Raw genomic sequence first — 20,835 nt, forward strand, 5'->3', positions numbered from 1 at the left:
AAATGCTTTCCCTACATCAATCATCAAAATCTGGGGAAAGTTCAACTGACCACACCATGTAATAAATGCACCAAACTTACCATTCTAATTTTTTCCCACAAGAAACTGCATCCATGATGCAAGTAACTGCAGTATTACAGGTTACAGAATGAAGCACTGCCAGCCGTATTATGTGGCCGCAAGACTGCCTGGTGCCATGTGAAGAGGAATGCTCCCAAGGCTCATCACATCACATTTACTCCAGTATCCACATATGGCACCCGTTTCATCCTGCACGTCACATTCACCTCGGGCTGGCGGTAGCCTGCCAGCTAGATTAAGAATGTCACAATAAAATGTGTACCTAACTGAAAACTGCGGTTGCATATATTGGAGATTTTTATTGACTTGTGGCAGTCTACCTGGACAGGTTATGGTAATGCAAGGCAGCCCATTATGCACAGCATATGAGTGCATAGGCGCCACAACTTCACATCTTTTCCAAGGGTTCATGTTTTGCACTATTGGGTGTGACCCGACCCATCTTTCCACAATCCTCGCGTAATTAATAATAAAGTGCTCCTAATCCTTTTTTGACAGCCAAAATGTATTTTCCTAGGCATATTGGCAATCTGCAATTTGTATTTCTCCACAGATTTGGTACTTCTGAGAAGTTGGACGGTCATTTTATTTATTTATTTATTTATTCAAAATACCTTACAGGGCCCAGAAGGGCATTGAGAAAGAGGGGCAAAAACAATAGATTAAGCAAATAGGAAGAATAAATTAAAAACAACACGTGATACCAGGCAAAAATTAAACACAATTATAAATATACAGGGCAAAACGAAACTACAAGACATACATCACCGCGGGCAACAAAAATTAAAATAGTAGCAAGAATGCATCGCATGTGCCCAATACACATCAAAAGAAAAAGCAGTAGCCATAAAAAAACATACAAATGGTTGAAATTGCACAAGAAACCAAAACTTTGTAAAATACCAACCAGAAGAAAAGGGAACCAAGGACACAGAACAACCTGAAACAAGACACAATGTCGTTAAAGAAAATGTTTGTGCAGCTGGTCTTGAAATGATTGGTGGTTGCCGATAGATGCGATACTGTTGGGAAGATCATTCCAAAGAATAATGGCACGTGGAAGTGCAGATGAATTGAATGCTAGGGTTCTTCCGTAAATGCGTTGAATGCTATACTGATTATGTAGGCGGCGTGAAATGCGTGAAGGCTCTTCGAGGGGCAAGGGAGATGGCCTGGTGCTGTGACGATATTTATGAAGTAAGCATAAAAGAGCGATGGAGCGACGAATATGTAATGGTTCGAGGGAGATATCAAGTTTAATCTTAGTGATACTGGACTGGGGGTGGTACTTTTGTGTGATGAAACGAGCGGCTCTATTTTGTACGGATTCAAGCATGTTGATCAGGTAATTTTGATAAGGGGACCACGTAGGTGAAGCAAATTCTAGTTGAGGACGCACGATTGTTAATAAGCGACTTTTCTCACGTTATTAGGGGCGTTTCGCAAGTTCCGGCGCAGGTACCCAAGTGATCTTGAAGCTTTGGCACAGATGGATTGAATGTGTGTGGCCCATGAAAGATTATCCGTGAGGTGAATACCTAGATACTTATAAGATGATGTCCGAGACACTGCGGTACCTTCAATGGAGTACGAGAAATTAGAATTAGTACGCTTGCGGGTGAAAGAGATAGCCTTGCATTTAGATGAGTTGAGCATCATTTGCCATTTACTACACCAATTTGAAATTAAGTTCAGGTCAGTTTGGAGGGCAAGGTGATCATGCATAGAATTAATGGGCCGGTAAATGATGCAGTCGTCAGCAAAGAGTCGTATAGAAGAAGATATGTCTGTGGGCAAGTCGTTAATGCATATTAGAAACAATAAGGGGCCAAGAACACTGCCTTGGGGTACGCCAGACTCTACATCACTGAGTGGGGAGGTGAAATTGTTAACTGTAGTGAACTGCTGGCGAAATGAAAAAGTTACGTAGCCATGACAGTGTTAAAGAATCTAGGCACAGAGCAGACAATTTTGAGAACAAGCGGGAATGTGCAACATGGTCGAAGGCTTTAGCAAAATCTAAAAAGATACAGTCAGTTTGAAGGTTAGCATCCATGTTGAAATGCAAGTCAGTCGTAAATTCTAGCAGTTGGGTGTCACAAGAAAAACCTTTCCGGAAGCCGTGCTGATTAGGAAAAAAGAAAGAATTAAGTTCCAGATGGCAGTAAATGTGGGAAGCGATAACATGCTCGAGTAATTTACAGCAAATGCAGGTTAGCGAAATGGGGCGGTAGTTTTCTGGTGAATTTCTGTTTCCACTTTTGAACACCGGAACGATCTTAGCAATTTTCCAATCTGTAGGAAGTAAACCAGATGATAATGATTGCTGATAGATGAGGCATAGAATTTCACTGGAGATCAATACGGTGTTTTTCAATATTTTAGAATTTATGTTGTCAACACCTGCTGATGAGGAAACCTTAAGATTTGCAATGAGACGAGCGATACCTTCAGCGGTAATGGTAATAGGGGCCATAAATTGGTAATCATGATCAGGAACAATGGGTATGTTGGAATGATCTTCCCGAGTGAAAACTGACGCAAAGTACCTGTTAAATGCTTGGGGACATTCACTCTCCGAAAGCTGCACGTGATCGTCGCTGCACAGTGAAAATTGGTTGGTAGTACTGTCGGGAGATATCACACGCGAGAACTTTTTGGGATTAGATTTTAGGAGGGTGGGTAGGTCATGGGAAAAGTATTTTTTCTTTGATGCCCGGAGGGCCGAACAGTAAGATTTCAGACAATCGTTGTATTTTTTCCAAGCATCCGATGTAGATACCAACCGAGCCTTTCTGTACAAACGCTTTTTTTTGTTTCGATGACGACGGAGAGATCTATTGAACCATGGATTAGATTTGTCGTTTGAAATTGAAACCAAGGGAACATATTTGTAAACTAGATTGGACATCATGATCTTATAAAGTACCCAGTTCTGATCGACGGACCTGTCCGCAAATGAGGGCAAGAACGTTTGAATAAAAAAATCGTTAAGTGCAATATTCATATCTCTATAATTAGCTCTATTGTAATCGCGAATTTTCCTGGATGTAAGACCTTGAAACGCTAATGGGACATTAAGTTGTAGATGAATGAGCTTATGGTCACTAAAACCGTCAAGGAGCAAGACTTCGTTAATCGTTTCGGGCGCATTGCAGAAAGCTAAATCTAAAATGTTTGAACCACGAGTGGGTTGGTTAATCACCTGAAAGAAATTAAAATCTAACATAATGTTGATAAGTTCTGTTGAGGCGCGGCAAGATGACGACAAATGTGACCAATCTATCTGCGGAAAATTGAAGTCACCAACCAGGTAAATGAGTTCAGTTGGGCATATTTGCATAGCTGAAGTAATACTGCTATGGAGTTTAGAAACGAATGAATGATCTGAATCAGGCGGACGGTAGCAAACACCAACCAGTACGTTCACTGATGCCAAAGTACAAGCAGCCCAGACTATTTCAAGCGAAGACCCGGTGTTAATGAGGAATGAATTTAATCCTTTTTTGATGGCGATAAGGACACCACCACCTTTTCTACCGGAGCGATCACAGCGATATACGTTGTAGTTATCTTTACTGGGGAAAATTTCGTTTTCCGCTACGTCAGGGTGCAACCAAGTTTCTGTTAGTGCAACAATATCATCGTCAGAATCATCCAGAAAAGAACACACCTCTTCACGTTTAGGCAGTAGGCTTCGGATGTTAGTAAATGATAACGATAACTGTGGACTGGAGCCACATGACCTAGGCAGAGCCTTTGTGGGATGGCTGTTGCTGAGCTATCTGGTTGATAGAATGACAGAATTGGTCTCGCTATCAAATACGTAGGTATTTTTGTCAATGCGCAGCTTATCAACGACCAGTTTGCCTTTCTTATCCTGGAGCTTGGCGAACTCGAGTAGCTTTTGCCGTGCTTGCCTGGTTGGCAAAGAAAAATCCTCTCGAATTGAATGATTCGAGCCTTTTAGCTTATACGCTGACGAAAGAATCCGCTGTTTGTCCTTAAAAAAAGTTAGTTTCGTGATAATGGGCTTATGCTTGTCGACAGCGAACTTTCCCAACCGATGTACACGCTCAAACTGGGAGTTAGTGACAGTAATTCCCAGTTTTTCGTGGCAGAAGGTAATTATTTTCTGTTCCGAATCGTCCCAGCTTTCGTTCTCATCGTCTGTGAGCCCAAAGAACAACAAATTGGACCGCCGAAGCCTGTTTTCAGCATCAATACACCTTTCTGTAACTTGTGCCAGTTTTTCAGTAATGTTATGCAGACCGGGATCGAGAGTGCTGGCGTCAGGTTGGCTAAGTGGTACAGCTTTGGCCTCCAGTGCTGTAACTCTGTCAGAAAGCTGTTTAATCATCACATCTGTAGCATCCTGTTTTTCTTTAACACCCTTAAGCTCATTCAATATTTCCGTTTGACCAGACTCGAGCCTCTGCATAGTTTCCAAAATCGAGGAAAGCACGTCTTCAGGAGAAGGACCTGGGTTCGATTCAACGTCCCCGGCAAGTAAGATCAACAAGGACAGGGCAAATTACCAACATCGCGACACTGGCAGTAGAAAACGCTTCACTTTGGCGCGGAACTCTGTTGGGCACGACACCGCTAGCAGACAGCAATCATCACTCTTGGCACAAGTAGCACCGTTGAGGTAACTAACCTGCACAATCAGGACCGGTAAGTTGTGCATGGCTGACGCGGTGTCGAGCCCAATTCCGCGCGCAGCTCTGTCGCCCTTATATACCGGGCTGGCTGTGACGTGGTCCGTTGTCGACGATGGATGTTGCCAGATGAAAGTGTCGGTGGCGTCCAAAAACAGCGAAGGCGGCAGTGAACCAAGAACGGGCGGCGGCGATGCTCTAAAACCAGCCTCGCGGTAGATGGCCGGCCAGCAAGCGACGCCACAGATGAGAGCACCCTGCACAATCAGGACCGGTAAGTTGTGCATGGCTGACGCGGTGTCGAGCCCAATTCCGCGCGCAGCTCTGACGCCCTTATATACCGGGCTGGCTGTGACGTGGTCCGTTGTCGACGATGGATGTTGCCAGATGAAAGTGTCGGTGGCGGCCAAAAACAGCGAAGGCGGCAGTGAACCAAGAACGGGCGGCGGCGATGCTCTAAAACCAGCCTCGCGGTAGATGGCCGGCCAGCAAGCGACGCCACAGATGAGAGCACCCTGCACAATCAGGACCGGTAAGTTGTGCATGGCTGACGCGGTGTCGAGCCCAATTCCGCGCGCAGCTTTGTCGCCCTTATATACCGGGCTGCGTGTTCGCCAAATGCAGCCGGTACAGCCAGCGATGACAGCGCCGCCCACCGGCAGGTAGCAGCCACATTAAGGCTGGTTATAAATATTCATTCAGGACGACAGATTGACATCGCCGCTTATATTCTGTTTCGCACAAAAATCTGTACAGGGATTTGATATCCATGCTCTTCCCGCCCCCACTGTATCGTTCCGTATACGTTGGGCTCATGGGTCATGATGTTTTAAAGCGAGTTCGTAAAATGCCAATTTCTCCTTGCACCAAAACATTTTTCTATAAATTACACACTGAAACTCTACCTGTCAAGACGTGGCTCGATAGGAAAAACATTTTTGTGTCTTCTGTCAACTGTCGCTTGTGCAATGTGCCTGAAACAATTGAACATTGTTTTATAGACTGCAAAGACGCGATTTTGTTTTGGGATGTGTTGCAAAGGACGCTACAGAAAGATTTTCTCCTAAATTCCTACAGTGTGCGCTACCTTGTTGTTTCCCAACCTGACTCGAATCCTTATGATATGATTCTTCTGATTGGACTTCATAGTCTCTGGAAAACGCGCATGCAAGATCGCAACGTTGAACCTGTTGTTTCGCCCCGAATTCACTTTAGCCGAATGTTGCTGCAGGTAACGGACATTTACAAAAAATTGGACTTTGTACCGGATTGGTTTCCTCTCCTGATGCGCTGTATATCTTTACCGGCCTTTTAGTTTTAATATGTTACTATTATGTTTCTGCCACGTAGCGCCTACCTAGGTGCTCTGTAAATAGTTGTTTTTGTGTGTGTATATACACACACACATATGTATATATATGCTTTGTATACAAAATCATGTAAATAAATACCATGAAAGAAAAAAAAAAAAGCCGCTATGGCGCAGTGGCTTAGAGGCTCGTGTTGCGTATGGAATGTCGGCCGTTCGACTCCGCTCTCTGTACTGTAATTTTATAGTTTTTTAATTTCATTTTTTTCCCTTTTAGGTCGCAAATCGTGATGCTTAGTGGCATATAATGCCGTTTAAGAGGATTTATTATCCCTTTTAGGTAAGCCGTTTTGACAATCTTCAGACACCGTGATCAATTCACCGTGGTTTCAAGCCTTGTGGCTGTACAGGCTGCAGTTGGCGAATACGCTACCGGGCTGGCTGTGACGTGGTCCGTTGTCGACGATGGCTGTTGCCAGATGAAAGTGTCGGTGGCGTCCAAAAACAGCGAAGGCGGCAGTGAACCAAGAACGGGCGGCGGCGATGCTCTAAAACCAGCCTCGCGGTAGATGGCCGGCCAGCAAGCGACGCCACAGATGAGAGCACCCTGCACAATCAGGACCGGTAAGTTGTGCATGGCTGACGCGGTGTCGAGCCCCTGATAAATGATATATTTTTAATAAGCTAGCAGATACTATTCTTGATTTAAACATTTGCAGGCATATATACGCTGCCATTGTTTGCCTTGATAAATACTGTGTCCATTGTGTAATCATAGTACAAACACGTTGATTCTAAAGGATGTTAATGCTGCTTAATTACGCCGTACAAGCCCAGCTGTGGCTTCGGAAAGCTGCCCTTCTTTGGACTCTGACATTAAATACAACTTGTACTTGGGAAAGACTAATCTTACTGTGAGTATAACGACAAAATCAAACAAATTCCATTAGACGCTGGTATGATCCCGGCTGCGGCAGTTGTATTCCGATGGTGACACACTACAGGCCCAGATGCTGTGCGATGTCGGAGCACGTTAAGGGCCACTGTTGGTCGAAATTACTGGATTCCTCCACTGTGGCGCCCCTCAGAGCCCGAGTCGCTTTGGGACGTTAAACCCCATAAGCCAAAGTTAGCATTATGTTCCTGCCGGACCGAGCAGCCGCTGACAGGGTCAGACTGTACGAATGGGTACCATCAATCACTACGTGACACCCCCACTCCACTCACCCGATGAAATCCCATCCATCAGTGACACATCCACTCTCTCCACCCTTCAACTCAGATTTGCAACCGCTTGCCAACCGCCTCCTCCCGCCCTCTCTTCTTCCCTCTTCCCTGCAATTTCGTGAAGGTGGATTTCACTCCCTCCACTCTGTCACCTGAGGCTTCAGACCGACGGATTATTCCAGCATGGGGGGTTCTGATGCACTAAAATGATATTTTTGAAAGACAGCTACAGTTTGTTAAGGAGAAGAGTACTCGCTGCACCATGCAAAATGCGAGATCATTCCCTGGTGTGCACACACTGCATCACAAGGAAGTACATTTGGCACCTAAATTGAAATGTGCAGTATAGCGAGCAGTTAGCACCAGGTGCTGTACACAGACACGAAATGAGCACGCTTATTACCAGGCCCTGTCTGTGCACCCTCCCTATAGATAGTGCGAAGACTGCTTTTGAAGCTAAGGTTGGCCACATTGCAAAGAAATAAAGACAGCATGAACATGAGAACCGGACACACAGCACTGACAGAAATCTCGACAGTCGGTGCTGTGTGTCTGGTTCCCGTGTCGTCCCTTTCTGTTCGGCGACCAACCTTAACTAGAACAAACAACTTGCCCGAACCCTTGCTTTTGAAGCATTGCACATTGCATGTAGTAAGTAGCACGCAGTACAATGCACAGACTGAGCCATGTGTGTTATTGAATGAGCAGTAAACCACGTGCAAAAAAAAATTGACAGCCAATAACTACAGTCGGTAAAGCGAAATTTGAGCGCAGCTCTTCACATATTTTAGTTTTGCAGTATGCTGAAGTAAAGAATTCCAGAGAGCCACCTGCCCCGGCGAGAGGCAGTGATAGGTGACATTTCGCCCTGAGCACTTGGCTATCACATACTGTTACGTTTCGTCTCCTTCGTGAGAAAAAATCGGCGTGGTAGCAGCGGAATGCCGATGAGTCACGAAAGGCACGCGGGGTCATCGCCTGAAGTAGCCACGGAAGCGGCGTCAGTCATCCACCCGCACCTGGCCAGCCAGCTCTGCAGTACTAGACATTCCAAGGGGCACATCAAGTTGACAGCAGCAACCGTCTTCCAGGGAGAAGTGGTCAACGACCGTTTCCCCTACCCCGAGCACGTGCGACCACATGAAAGGCGCAGGAACGCTGTTCGAGAGCCTTCCAGAATCTGCGCGACGCAGGGGGCATCCTTCTCTCCCAACACGTGACGGGGACGTGTTCCCTATTGAGAGTGTGTGTGTGTGGGTGCCACAGTGAATTTTCAGGACCCTCCTTTCCCGACAAGCCCGACCCCCATCTAGGGAGCCCAGGGAAATGAAAGGATATAAAACTCGGCGCCTTGGACGGCCGAGTAGCTCCTGACCATCTGAGCTCATCGACATGTAGCTTTGCTCCTTGTTTTGAGACTCTCTCACTGAGACGTTCTCCCAGTTGCTTTTTCTATTTATGTAAATTCCCTTGTATAAAGTTCTTCTCCTTGTCTTTCCCCGTCTTAAACCTCGCCTCCGACCTCCCTCATCCCCTCTCCGGCACGACCATGCTACGAGAGCCGCAATAATACTTAGTACACAAGTTCTGTCCCGCCTCATACGAACACCAAAACACTTTCTTGAATATCTTTTTCAATGAAGGCAAATACACTGGCTTACACAAACATCGAAATTACTTGCTATTACATCTTAATAATGTGTTCAGTGTCACACTATTACGATGCTATATATTAATTTATGCATGCCAGCACATCATCTCTGGCTGACAAAGATCTGACAACTCTTGCTTTTTGACAGTATGTGGGCACAGAGTCATTGATTGCACAGACCAAATATGACTATACCAACAGAACGTGAACTCAGAGGATTACCTTAGAACTCATGTGCCTTTGAAAACGTGCAGTGAACATGGAAACAATTTTATTTTTAAGGTGCGCCGCCCAGCGTATGCACATGCGTTCAGTGCACTCTTTCTGCGCCATGAAGGACGACTCGGTCTCAAGAGCAGAAGTACACACTGCCAGTGCATTCCAGAACATTTAATTCAGATAGGTACTACATGAGACGTAAGCAACGTAGCGTTCGCACCGTGCAGCTTTATTGCTTCGCTCTGTCCCGAGCATTTTTCAGTCCACTGAGGTGGTTGCGAGTCTTGCGATTATTCTGCCGGCAATTGCTTCTATCTGTGATCTAGCAGATCTACGCCACCTCGCACCCACAAAAGTCGTCAACTGGTACTGTCGCCATTCGGTGTCCAGATCAGTGTCTTGAAGGATCGAAGGCGGGCTGGAAACGACATGCTGCCATGTTCTCCAACCCTTGCATCACGAGAAAGTCAATGCGACGACATATCACAGCCCACGCACTGCATCGTGATGATTATAACAAGAGTTATATGCACAGATATTTTCCAGAATGAGCTGGAAACACCCAGATCAGGGACGCCAGTACTGGACGGCGCGGGCTTGCGTCCTGCTCACTCACCTTTAGGGACGCATGGGAGGTAAACACGCATTCCATAGGCGGTCTACTGGTCACAAACAAAAAAGGGGCAAATTTAAAGAACTACACACGCCACAAAGACGAGACACCGACGAATACTTGACTCGCAACAGCCGCGGACCGCGATTCGAACGTATGTAAACAACCGCCATGTTGTTTTTTTCTTCTTTGCCTTCTTTGCTAACTGACTGTAGGGGGCGCTGTAAGAACGCTAGCATCATCATCATCATCGCGCGTTCCATCAAAGAAAAGCAAATACAAATAGCCGAAACCAGCAATAAACTAGAAAAATAAAGCATTAGACGTTAAAAATTGCAACATAAATAAGAAAGTCGTTTATGCAGTTGACGAAAATCAACACACTCATTCAAAGGAAACGCCAATACATAGCTTGCACCGACGTCACATCCGGTGGCAGTCGGTTGCGAGTCGGCCATGCTGCCGAACCACTGCCAGGCTAACCAGGCCGCCTCTAGCTTTCCGCTGCCTGTGTTAGCTCGCAACGTGTCGGTTCTCGTCCATCCGTAGATTCGATATGGTCTTGTGTGCCACCCTTGGCTGCTATGACTGTAGCGGCAGCTCCAGGCGAAACAAGAAGCCGATTAACACGAACTTCATCTGCATTCGCAAGATAATCGCAGGCATGCAAGTGTGAGCGCTCCATGACACAGTAGGAATCTGCGCGAGCTGTGGCTGGCTCGCATTAAGCGCGATGATTTGGACCCCGACAACCCAAATTTAATTGTGTTCGGAGTGCACTTTGTGACAGGTAAGAGGCTTGTGTCGTCAACTTAATGTTTACGATGTAGCGAACCACGACGGGCGCGCCTGATACCGCCTAGGCCGATCGCTGCCGTAGCGCCAACGACGACGAAGCGTCGCTGAAAGATGAAGTGCCGCCGCTCTGCACGAGATCGCTTGGGTTGGACTGGCCGTCTTCTGCGCTGCTCGCCGTTTTGTGTCGCCCGCTGTGAACACCACGCCTTGCACCATTTCTGCAGAAACCCCCTTTCAACGAAAACGTGGGAAGCAGTGGCTACACTCTTGAATGTTGCTGTTTTGATTAACGCCATCTAATTTGTCTGAAAACACAAACCCAGACTGGGTCCCGTGTCGCTTCATCCTAGCTACAGGAATAGGCAATCCTTTTCGGATCGCTGCGACCGCAGCGAGCAATGACGGCAGAGAAAGCGGCGTGCCGAGGCCGAGCTTTTCGTCTCGTTGCTTGCGCATCGCAGACAGGCTTCTCACCCACCTGCTGTAGAAATCATTGTGTGGTCCCATTGATTCGAAGGCTTTCATTTTTTCCAACTTCACAAAGCTGGAAGGAGTACAGATATCCCCCTGGGCCACTTCGAGGAACACATCAACGCCCATCGTCGCGTCGACTCCCGGTCGCAGCGTGTACGGATCTGTATCGTCAATCATTTTCACTTCGTCTGCGTAGCTACACGCGCCGATCGAATAAATTCAGACCAGTAGCCTTCACTGAATGGTTCATTCCTCTGTGGAGTAGGCATCGCATTCGAAAGGTAAGAAAATAATCCAAAGCGTCCGAGGAGTGGTCCGGCATCGCAGGGCGGACGGGCGGGGACGGCCGAATGGTTCGGCAGCATGGCCGCAAGCGCTTGTTGGGGGCGGAAGTGACGACACGTGCAACCTATGTATAAAATTGATTCATAAAAATAAAACAAATATAAATATGCATGTTTTCTTCTCCTTGGTTTTGACTAAAGCTAGGACGTGCGACTATTTTTTGGCAGTTTTCTATACCAGTGCGACCATAAGAAAATTAAGGCAAGAAAACTGAAAACGTAACAGGGGCACTTAAGGGTCAACATTGCATCGTCAACAATATGCACGCTTTCTCTCTTGTTGCTCATCCCAAGCTTGAATGCATGTCAATTTGCTGTTTCAAAGCAGAATGGTCTTCTATCATTGTAGCGGATTGAACCGAACCAAATGTACTGTCATGAACAAAGCGGTCACATAACTTTCACTTATGCAGCTCAAACTCACATTATTTATTATTTGAGTTTAGTTTTAATGACATGAAAGAACCACAAGTACCATTATAAAAGGTATTTTTCATCAGAGCACTTCAGATGGACTAGAAGCCTTACTCCCAACAGTGTACAATAAAGCCATTCACACAAATCATGTTGGCAGCAATGTTGAAACTGTGTGCGTCCACCTTACTTGAAACTGCAACGGATGCAAGACAGACAAAATTTTACCATTCAAAATCATAATGTGCCGAGATATTGCTGCAATCTTGAACGTAACCACGCTTGCCATTACAATCAAAATGACTCAAAAGCACATGCAAACATGAGAATTTTTTCTTCACAGACATTTTGACACTACATTTAGTTCACTATTTATGCAACTTCCGTTTATTTACACGATGGACACAAATATTCACATGCACGCCAGTCTTAGCATGAGTGCCATGCATACGTAATTATCGATATGCACCCCGTCACACATTGTGCATTTGCACATAAAAATACTCATGAAAACTTAACAAGTGCTCAGCAATTACTGCAGCTTAAATGGTCAAGCACACAGAACACGTCAAAGTTATGGTATGGTATAGAATATGGGGTTTAATGTCCGAAGGCAACATGGGTTATGAGGAACGCCATAGTGCAGCGCTACGGATTAATTTTGACCACATGGGGCTCTTTATCGAGCACTGATGTCACTCAGTACACAGGCGCCTAGCATTTCGCCTCCACTGATAGGCAGCTGCCACAACTGGGATCGAACCCGTCCTTGGGAACAGCAGCGGGCACCCTAACCACTCAGCCATTGCAGCGGGGCAACGGCTGACCACATTATAAGCAACCAAAAGTCCAGGTCTCTGCTTTATGTCTTACATGTTGCCTAGGTATCGTCTACTTTTACTATATCTGCAATCTAAAAATTAACGATAGACAACTTCCCCACTCCATCTAAATTACTATAATAGTCCCAGCGTCAGCACAATTCACGTGAATGTCAAACTAAATGTCATTAAAACGCATCAATGATTACGTGAACACTTCCCTTTGATAACGTGAATGCTTCCTGCAACGCAGCCACGCTGCGGAAGTATGCTCGGGAATGTTTTTTGAGCGCCCGAAGCGCGGCTATATGCAGGCGCGGCGGCGGAGCTGCCGCAGCCCCGCAGTCCCCAAAGAAACGCCCGCACCGCGGCGCACCAGTCGGCGAAAAATGGCCGCGCCCAGGAGCGGCTCTGGATTCTGGTCTATAAGCCAAATGGCTCGCAGTACCCACCATTTTTATGCATACGAGCTCATCCTATCAGTACGTACAGGTCAGAATCAGTTACACGCAACACAAGGAAACATAATTTTCGACACTCATCCAATGCTTCAAACCACTGCCTCCTTCTAGAGGAGGCAATGTTCAAACACGAGATACAATACCGAAAGGTGCCGAAGAGAACTGAAGTGACCTCAAATTCAGTCAAGCACCGCCTTGCAAAACGTCTCTAGGGGCTTCCGATATCATACCACGGCTGGGTCGCACTGCAAACTTCCATAATAAAGACAACACTAGGGCACTGGGGTACAAGTCCGGACGTTAGCGCGGTCAATATTACTCGCCATTGCACCAACCTTTGATGACTTTCACGGCAGCACTTACTCCACACGTCAATGCACCGCGCGGTTAACAGCCATCGCAGCCATGTCAACAAACCACCGTGGCGTTGGCGATGACAGCGATGGTCACCGTGGCAACCGTGGAGACGCCAGCGACCTAGGAACTATGGCTAGGGACGTTTCAAAATTTTGCGACGCCATTTTTACCTAATTTTGCAACAAAAAGTACCCAGAAATGTACCTAAACAAACGCCATTTTGGAATGACGTCATTAAAAGTCACGTGACATGAGGATCGTTTTCCTCCATTTAGCCTTACGCATGGAGGAAGGAAAAAGAGAGGAGAGGCCGTCACGTGACATTTTGTGAAGCCGGAAACCAGCTCGGCGCCATCTTGTCCGGGCTGACGTCATCGCATAAGTCCCGCCCTCGACTACTGCGCGCGCGTTTCAAAGCCAACGAAGGAGCGTGCTACCGCAGGGGCACAGATCCCCGCGCTGGTGGCGCTTGGCTGCTTACCGGCCGGTTTAGGGCGCCCTATGCCGGTGTTCGTCAGCGTAAAAGTTAATAAAGCGGAAATACCCGTGTGAGACAGGCGGCTACTTTCAGTTACTGCTTCGTACTGCGTCGTCTCCGCGCCGTCTCCAACTGCTCGGCCCTGGTCACAATTAGTAGCAGCCGAGAAAAATACTTATCTCAGCTCTTGCAAGCGCGGGAAGTGACCTTCGCTTTCAATTACTGCGGTGGCCCATCTTGCGGTGGTTATCTGCGGTGGCCCCCTTTGGCAACGCCTGTCCCTGGGACTCTGAAGTTGAAGGCTGAATTCGATGAAACTAGTATACTTGCTTGTTTAGCTCAGCGCTCGAAATTAGCCTTCACCGGGTGAGGTGAAGGACACGCGAGAAACGTGGGCCCCTCGTCGCGCGAAACCACACGACGGCCACCCATGCCCGGGAAGGGCATTCGTCCGGTATCGAAAATCTCCTCCCTGTTCCTCAACTCTTGTAAGCACGGGAAGTGACCGTCGCTTTCAATTACTGCGGTGGGCGAAGGACAACTAAGCACACGTACGCGAGAAACGCGGGCCCCTAGCCGCGCGAATTCCACACGAGCAGTGGTGTAGCCAGAAATTTTGTTCGAGGGAGGCACATGTTTTATTTATTTATTGGAAACGAAAATAATGGAAACGAAAATAAATGTGGAAACGAAATGTGGAAACGAAAATAAGAGTGCCCATTTATTCTTCACCGTCGCACGGCGTATGGCACTCCTTTTAATTCTAGGCACAGTTCACCCCATTATTAACAGACCTTTTTACGTCAGTTTACTTTTTAATCCTTTGCACTCTCCTCAAATGAAGGTATCGCGAAAATAAAAAGTGCTTTTTTTTTTAAAGGACCTGCAGCCGAACGCAGGTTTGCGTATGGGGTTGAAGTTTTGACTAATGTCATTTGTTTGCAGTTGATGACTTTGTTATAGAGCAGAAGCTTTTGTGTTGTTGTATATGATGTGAAGATATTGTAAATAGCCACGTTTTTTCGTGCGAGTTGTTTTTTGGGAGAAAATAAATGTTTTTTACAAATGAAGTTCTCGGCATCCTGTGTGCATTCGTATCTTTATGTAGATATTGCAGTGAACAAAACTAACCCTTAGCCTTTATTAAAGAAAAAAAAATCTCTAAGGTATTGTTTAAGCGCAGGGTCTCTTTCTTTTCATTTTTACCGGCGGCGTATAACTGGGGCGTGCAAGCATGCAAAGCGAGCGCAGCGGCTTCCTTTAAAATATCGCCCTCCACCGATTTCATGGCCCCCGCTGCTCACACAAGCGCAATCGCGAAAACCGAAAATAGTTACACTAACACCAGTGACGATCACTAGAGCGTTGCAAGAGCACGCCTAATAGCAACGAGGTTTCACTGCCGATGGAAACGGGAGCGCGAATGGCACACGCACACTGCACGCACAGGACGCGAAACGTCCGCGCAATACGCCGACGACCTCTCTAGCGCACGGCGTATTGAATCACTGGTAAACGAACAGCGCGAGTGCTCCTCAGTAAGCAGCGGCGGTCTCCCGACGGCTCCGAGCAGTGACGCAGTTGACGAAATGCCCGTGCGATCGTGGTCGAGCACGTTGAAATCAATGCACGCAACAACGAGAGTTTTGCAGCGAATTCCGCCTGAGATATGAGTGAACGGCGCCAACGTAGGCTTGTGAGCACGATCAAAAACAAACTCGAGCAGTTGAGAAAAGTACGCCGCACCGCAACTGCTACGCCGCGGTCGTCTGCTACCGCCCGGCTTGTAAGCAGCAACTACGACGCCGTTGCTAAGCTGCCCGGACTAGGTGGCCTCCCGATCGCGAAAAAACCACGTGATTTCCTCCACATTTTTCTCCCATGGTGTAGTGTGGAAAGGGCCTCTCCTCTCTTTTTCCTTCCTCCATGGCCTTACGCAACGTTTCTAGATCAAAGAAAGTTGGAAAACTCTCTCCGGGTATGCGGCCCCTTTCTGTCGCCGATTTCATCTCAAAGAGATGCGAGCGCCATCTCTTGGGTGGTGGGAGTACCGCGTTTGTTTTCTATGGCCTCCGTGACCAGCTCAAGCATCGGTACCCTAACACCGCGCTTAATCTCAGAGGCCACGATTTCTCTTCACCGCCGCGGCGCCCATTGACTGCGCTTGGTCACTGTTTGCTGCGCGAATGATTAACGTTAGTTCGCGCCTCGCATCGTCTGCGCCGGGGGCGGCTGCTTCTAGCCGCGCTCATCTACGAATTGCGAAGTCCGCGTGCGCTCCACGTCTGGGGTACGTGAGGGCAGGATGCTCGAGGTTGGGCTTTTGGCTGTGAATATCGGAGCAAACTGGAAGCCCTTCTTTCCGCGGTTTAGAGAAACATGACGTACCGCTTGCCTCCTCGTAGTTTATGTTGATAATATTCCTCGGGTGGGTAATATTCCTTAAATACGTTGTTTTTTTTAACGGACGCGAGCCATCTCCTTCCAGCAACCCTCAAGCTGGGAGTAGCAGACGACGCGCTCATCCTAAAGCGACCGCAGCGCCACCGCCTAGACGGCGATCGCGAGGAGCCGCTCTGCTCCCTGGCTCGCCGGTGCAGTTTCCCAACTGTCTTTATCTAGAAACGTTGGCCTTACGCGTAGCAGGGCTACAGTGAACTAGAATATTTTCCAGTGAAGCGAGCGGAGGGGGCAGCGCCTTGCTACGCGCGCCACCGAGAGTGTCTCCTGAAGCGGCGGCGCTGTTGTCGCCCACCCTTGAAGGCGGCCGGCGGCGGCGGTTCAGAGCACGCCCGACGGCGCTTCAGTTGTGCGCTGGCTTTTCGTTCAGTGTGGTTGCATTGCACGAGTGTTTTGATGTGAGTGTATTAACTTCTTGCAAGAATGAGTGCAAAGAAACGGCTCAACCACTGCAACGCCCCAGGGTGCAACACAGGACACGCAAGAACAAGAAACGTGCGAAAGTTGTCGCTATTCAAGGTGCCTGCTGATCCTTGTACAGAAGTCTGTAATTGACTTCATTGTAGCTTCATACTTGCACTATTTAAACTCTACACATGTCACTTTTTTCACAAAAGGAAATGTGGTTAGGTTTTTGAATAGAGCTGCGCACGGGCGGCAATTCCCACGAAACACAAAACGTCTTACAAACGTCTCGGAACCGCTCCAAATGACTACAAACGTCTTGCGCTGCGTTCAAACGTCTCATAGATGTCGACAAGAAGAAGTTTCCTCTGCGACGTCTCTTAAACATCTGCAGTCAGATGTTTTCTATACTTGTTTCTAACACGTGGAACTTAAGACCACGTCGAGGAGACGCGCCTAGCAATCAGCAGAGAGTTGCCGCCGTGGATTAAACATGCTGTAAATCACGGCACATAAATTAGATGGCTCTCCTGCTTGACGTTTCGAAGAGCAGGCGCGCCGGTGCAAAGACCGCTCTTTGTATTCGAACACTGAAAGCGCGTTTTCTCCTACGGAGCCCGAATCACGTTCCACATCGAGTGCATCTAACCCGCCACTCGTAAGGCTGGATTTAGGTAACATATAATGGCCCTGAAAGTCGACGGTAGTTACGCGAGCGAAAAAATTTGCTTCATGTTGCGAACGCCTAGCTCTGTTACGCCTCGGCTAGCTGGCGGCAGCACGCGGATTGACAGGCGCAGCGTACGCTGCCTTCGCCGAGCTCACTCGCGCGCTTATCACCCGCGCGCTATCGTGTCGGCAGATCTTGGAGGCAATAATCTTTCTTGAGTCACGCACGCCGCAGCTTGCTGCTTGGTGTCGCTCGCACGGTGGCGATGCAGGCAAGTTTGCCAAAGTGGTTTTAACCGTTTGAAGCAGTACTTCATTTCGCCATTTAGCGTTGCAGAAGCTAGCGATACGCGCGCGAAGTGGATGCTGCGTACGTTGTACGTTTCGCTGCGCACTTTTTTCCGCGCGCTGGTTGGCACTTCACGCCGCTGCAGTTAGCAGTTTCCCCTTTTTCTGCGGTATCGTTTACTACCAGTGTTGCACTGAGATGTGAGCCTCGATTTCCGCAAAAGTAAGTAACCTTCCATTTCTTTTCTGTGATGAAAGTGTCGGCCTTGCTTTCGCTAAGCCTCTAACGCGCCTGATTGAACGGTCGGCTAGTGTGTCACTCCTTTGGTTTACAAATCACAAAACAGTATCAGCCAGTGCTTTACATACCAAAGTGCTATTTGAGCTTTTGTTCAGTGGATACAGCTAGGCTGCTCTCGCATGCGAGTTGCTTTCTTTACCAAGGCGGTGACAAGGTGAACGTGACAAAGCTTCAAACCAACCAGCTTTGTTTAAGCGTACGTTGATAAGGCGCGAATTTTTTCCTAGACATTGATTAAGGTCTGTGCTCTATTGCATTCTGGCAGGGTTTTATTCTTGCCAAGGACTCATCTGGCCACCTGTGTGCTCTAATTCTTGCTGTGATTGCCGTCAGTGAAACTCGCGTTAAAAAGGCTTTGGTTATCTTCACTAAGGTATTTGTTTGGGCTAGTCGGTACATTGTTAAAACTGAAGGCACAGCGCACGAAGGACCTGTCCTGTCCATCGTGCGCTGTGCCTTCAGTTTTTGGTTATCTTAACTGCGTCAAGCTTTTATTTCATTACGATTGAGAGCCCCGGCACAAAGGTAGTTTACTCAGTGGTGCTGCTCTGTATGTGTGCAGGCTGTTTGACAGTGCAGTGAAGTACTACGGCTCTTTGCAGGCATGGCAGCTTTTATTTTTTGGAAAATCATTGCGCCGTGCACAGCTGGTGTTGTCCCTGCTTCACTGTGTGCATTTCGTTTTGGGTACAGGCTGTTGAACAGTGGTTTTCAGAGGACCTCCTTGCCTGCTCAAATTCTCAAGTTTTGGTAAGCACGCTTTGCAGCTGACACCTTTTCTTTCACTTCATGATTTCTTGTATAGGTCTGGGCTGTTTGCTAATGTTCATTCCACAAGCCCCATTATTTGTTTGTCCTTTAGAACCCCAACTGTTGGCCGGAGGAGCAAGGACCTGGTCTAGTTTCACGCAAATTAATCGCAGCACCTTGTACTTGGTTGTTCAGAAAACTTGGCCTGGAGATTGTTTCAGTTCTGAGGTGGGAATCTGGACAAATGCTTCCTGTGCAGTGGTGTAAGTAATCTCTTGCCCGCTGTTTGAGCTTCATCGTGCTGATTAGAAAGGGCTTGTTTGGCAATGCAGTGTTAGGAACCTTATACATACAGTTTTATTTCTTATCTTTCAGATGTGCCCCTGTGTGGCTGTCAAGGAGAGGTCCAAGATTTAACCCATCTCTGGTGTATACTGAAGTGATGCAGGTATTACCAGGACAGCAGCATCTGTGCTATGTTTTCGTGCGACGGTGCAAGATGTCAACCATCAACCACTTTTGATTCAGCCACATCTTGCAGGTAAGAGAAAGCCTGTTTGCAAGATGCAGCTTAGGAGGTTCTGTGAGTACAGTGTGCATCACAGTAAGGCAGTGCACTTGCTATTGACTGCTTGGCTTTCAGTGTCCATGCACGCTGTTTGAATTTTGCTTCTGTTAAAGGCCTCCACAGTGATTGACTTCTTGAGTTTATGGTGAGCCGTAGCACTCTGCTGAAATGCCGCTTGCAAGGACATCATATGCATATATGTTTTTGGTTAGCTTATTTTATTGCCTGTGCTGTCAATCCTTGCCATTTCCTGGTCTTATTTGCTTCCGACTCCTCATTGGCCATTCTACATGCACCTGACTGACTGTGCTTTTGGTTACTCTAATATTTTTCACTTCTGCAGGCTGCTGAACAGAGCTGGATTTGACTTCCCCTTGTTACCATCTAGTTGGCATCCTCCTTGCAAGAAAAGCGATGTTTGGAACACCTAGCGAGCTCTTCATTGCCGTCCACATCACAGCAACTTGATCATCAACGCATCCGTTGTGAACAAGGCCTGGGGCCGAATGAATTTTTGATTTAACAGTTGGTTGCTGCTAGACACTTTCCCGCCATTCAAGTGCTTACCGTTGTAATGTCAGCCAAACCAGTGAAGCTACCTCCTCCATATGGCTTCTAACATTAATTTCCTGGTCCCTTTCTTTTTTGTGTGTGGGTGTATGCACTGGATTCAATAAATAGTAACACAGTGACTGAAAAGTGTGCTAGCACATGCATTTATGGCTCATTACTACAGCCATACATCCCTTGTAATGTGGGCTTATTGTTCGGGTCATTGCAGATCAGCTTTGAGTTCATTTTTGAGAGTATACCAGAAAAATGAACTATAACATTTTTAAAGCTGTAGAGGGTTTAAAGGCAGCACTGAAAATCAGTCTTGAAATGCATAAGATATTACAGGCGCCCATTTCGGAAAAAAAAGGAACGTCTAAAAAAATTCTAGAAAAGTTCTACCTCAGAAGTTTTCTAGCCGTATACAAGCGTAGCGTTAGCAGAGCTAATAGAGGGCTAGTAAACGTCTAAGTCTAAAACACTGCTTAGATGAAACTTCTTCTAGATGTCAAGCTTTTTTTTTTCGAGACTTTTTTTTAGACGTCTATTAGCGCTTTTTGTGTTTCGTGGGTTTCCAACCCGCGCCCGGCCAGGAGGCCCAGCCCGACACTGTAGGACCCTGAGCACGCTCGGGCCCGGCCCGACCTGCAAAGCGGCGACGACACAAAAAGAGAATTTCAGGAAAATGAGTTTATTTCAATCACATTCAAATTTTGACCTCGCATTCCAGATGACAGTTTGCGAATATACACCAGACACAACGCATAAAAGTATAGATTTATCACTCTAAGTTAATATGCAAGTTCATTGATGATGGCTTCGTCGAAACAAGAGCGGCGCTCCTTCATTACGAATCCTGCGGCGCTGAAATTTTCCGGCAATTGGAAAACGAACAATTTTACACGGAGCTAACCAGTGATCCCACAGGTCAATT

At 47.1% G+C, this 20,835-nt stretch overlaps 1 protein-coding gene and 1 long non-coding RNA gene across 6 annotated transcripts; one reads left to right on the forward strand and one right to left on the reverse strand.

The window, feature by feature from the left end:
• Positions 1 to 659: 659 nt before the first annotated feature.
• Positions 660 to 6,688, reverse strand: LOC149338253 (uncharacterized). Its single transcript, XM_089547557.1, has 2 exons — positions 6,480 to 6,688; positions 660 to 5,345 (listed from the first exon to the last, which is right to left on the reverse strand). The coding sequence occupies exons 1-2, from the start codon at positions 6,686 to 6,688 to the stop codon at positions 4,616 to 4,618; spliced, it is 939 nt and encodes a 312-aa protein (XP_089403683.1). The 3' UTR covers positions 660 to 4,615.
• Positions 6,689 to 16,805: 10,117 nt separating this feature from the next.
• LOC149338254 (uncharacterized) lies at positions 16,806 to 20,041 on the forward strand. 5 transcript variants are annotated; one of them, XR_016283419.1, is made up of 4 exons: positions 16,806 to 17,953; positions 18,725 to 19,044; positions 19,157 to 19,322; positions 19,693 to 20,041. It is a non-coding gene; the product is annotated as an uncharacterized LOC149338254 (long non-coding RNA). The 5 variants fall into 5 exon arrangements; XR_016283417.1 differs by lacking the exon at positions 16,806 to 17,953 and having other exon boundaries at positions 17,962 to 18,781; positions 18,894 to 19,044; XR_016283420.1 differs by lacking the exon at positions 16,806 to 17,953 and adding an exon at positions 17,962 to 18,633.
• Positions 20,042 to 20,835: the final 794 nt, after the last annotated feature.

Source organism: Amblyomma mixtum, chromosome 6 (genome assembly GCF_055824585.1).
Source record: "Amblyomma mixtum isolate Tamu chromosome 6, ASM5582458v1, whole genome shotgun sequence".
NCBI lineage: Eukaryota > Metazoa > Arthropoda > Arachnida > Ixodida > Ixodidae > Amblyomma > Amblyomma mixtum.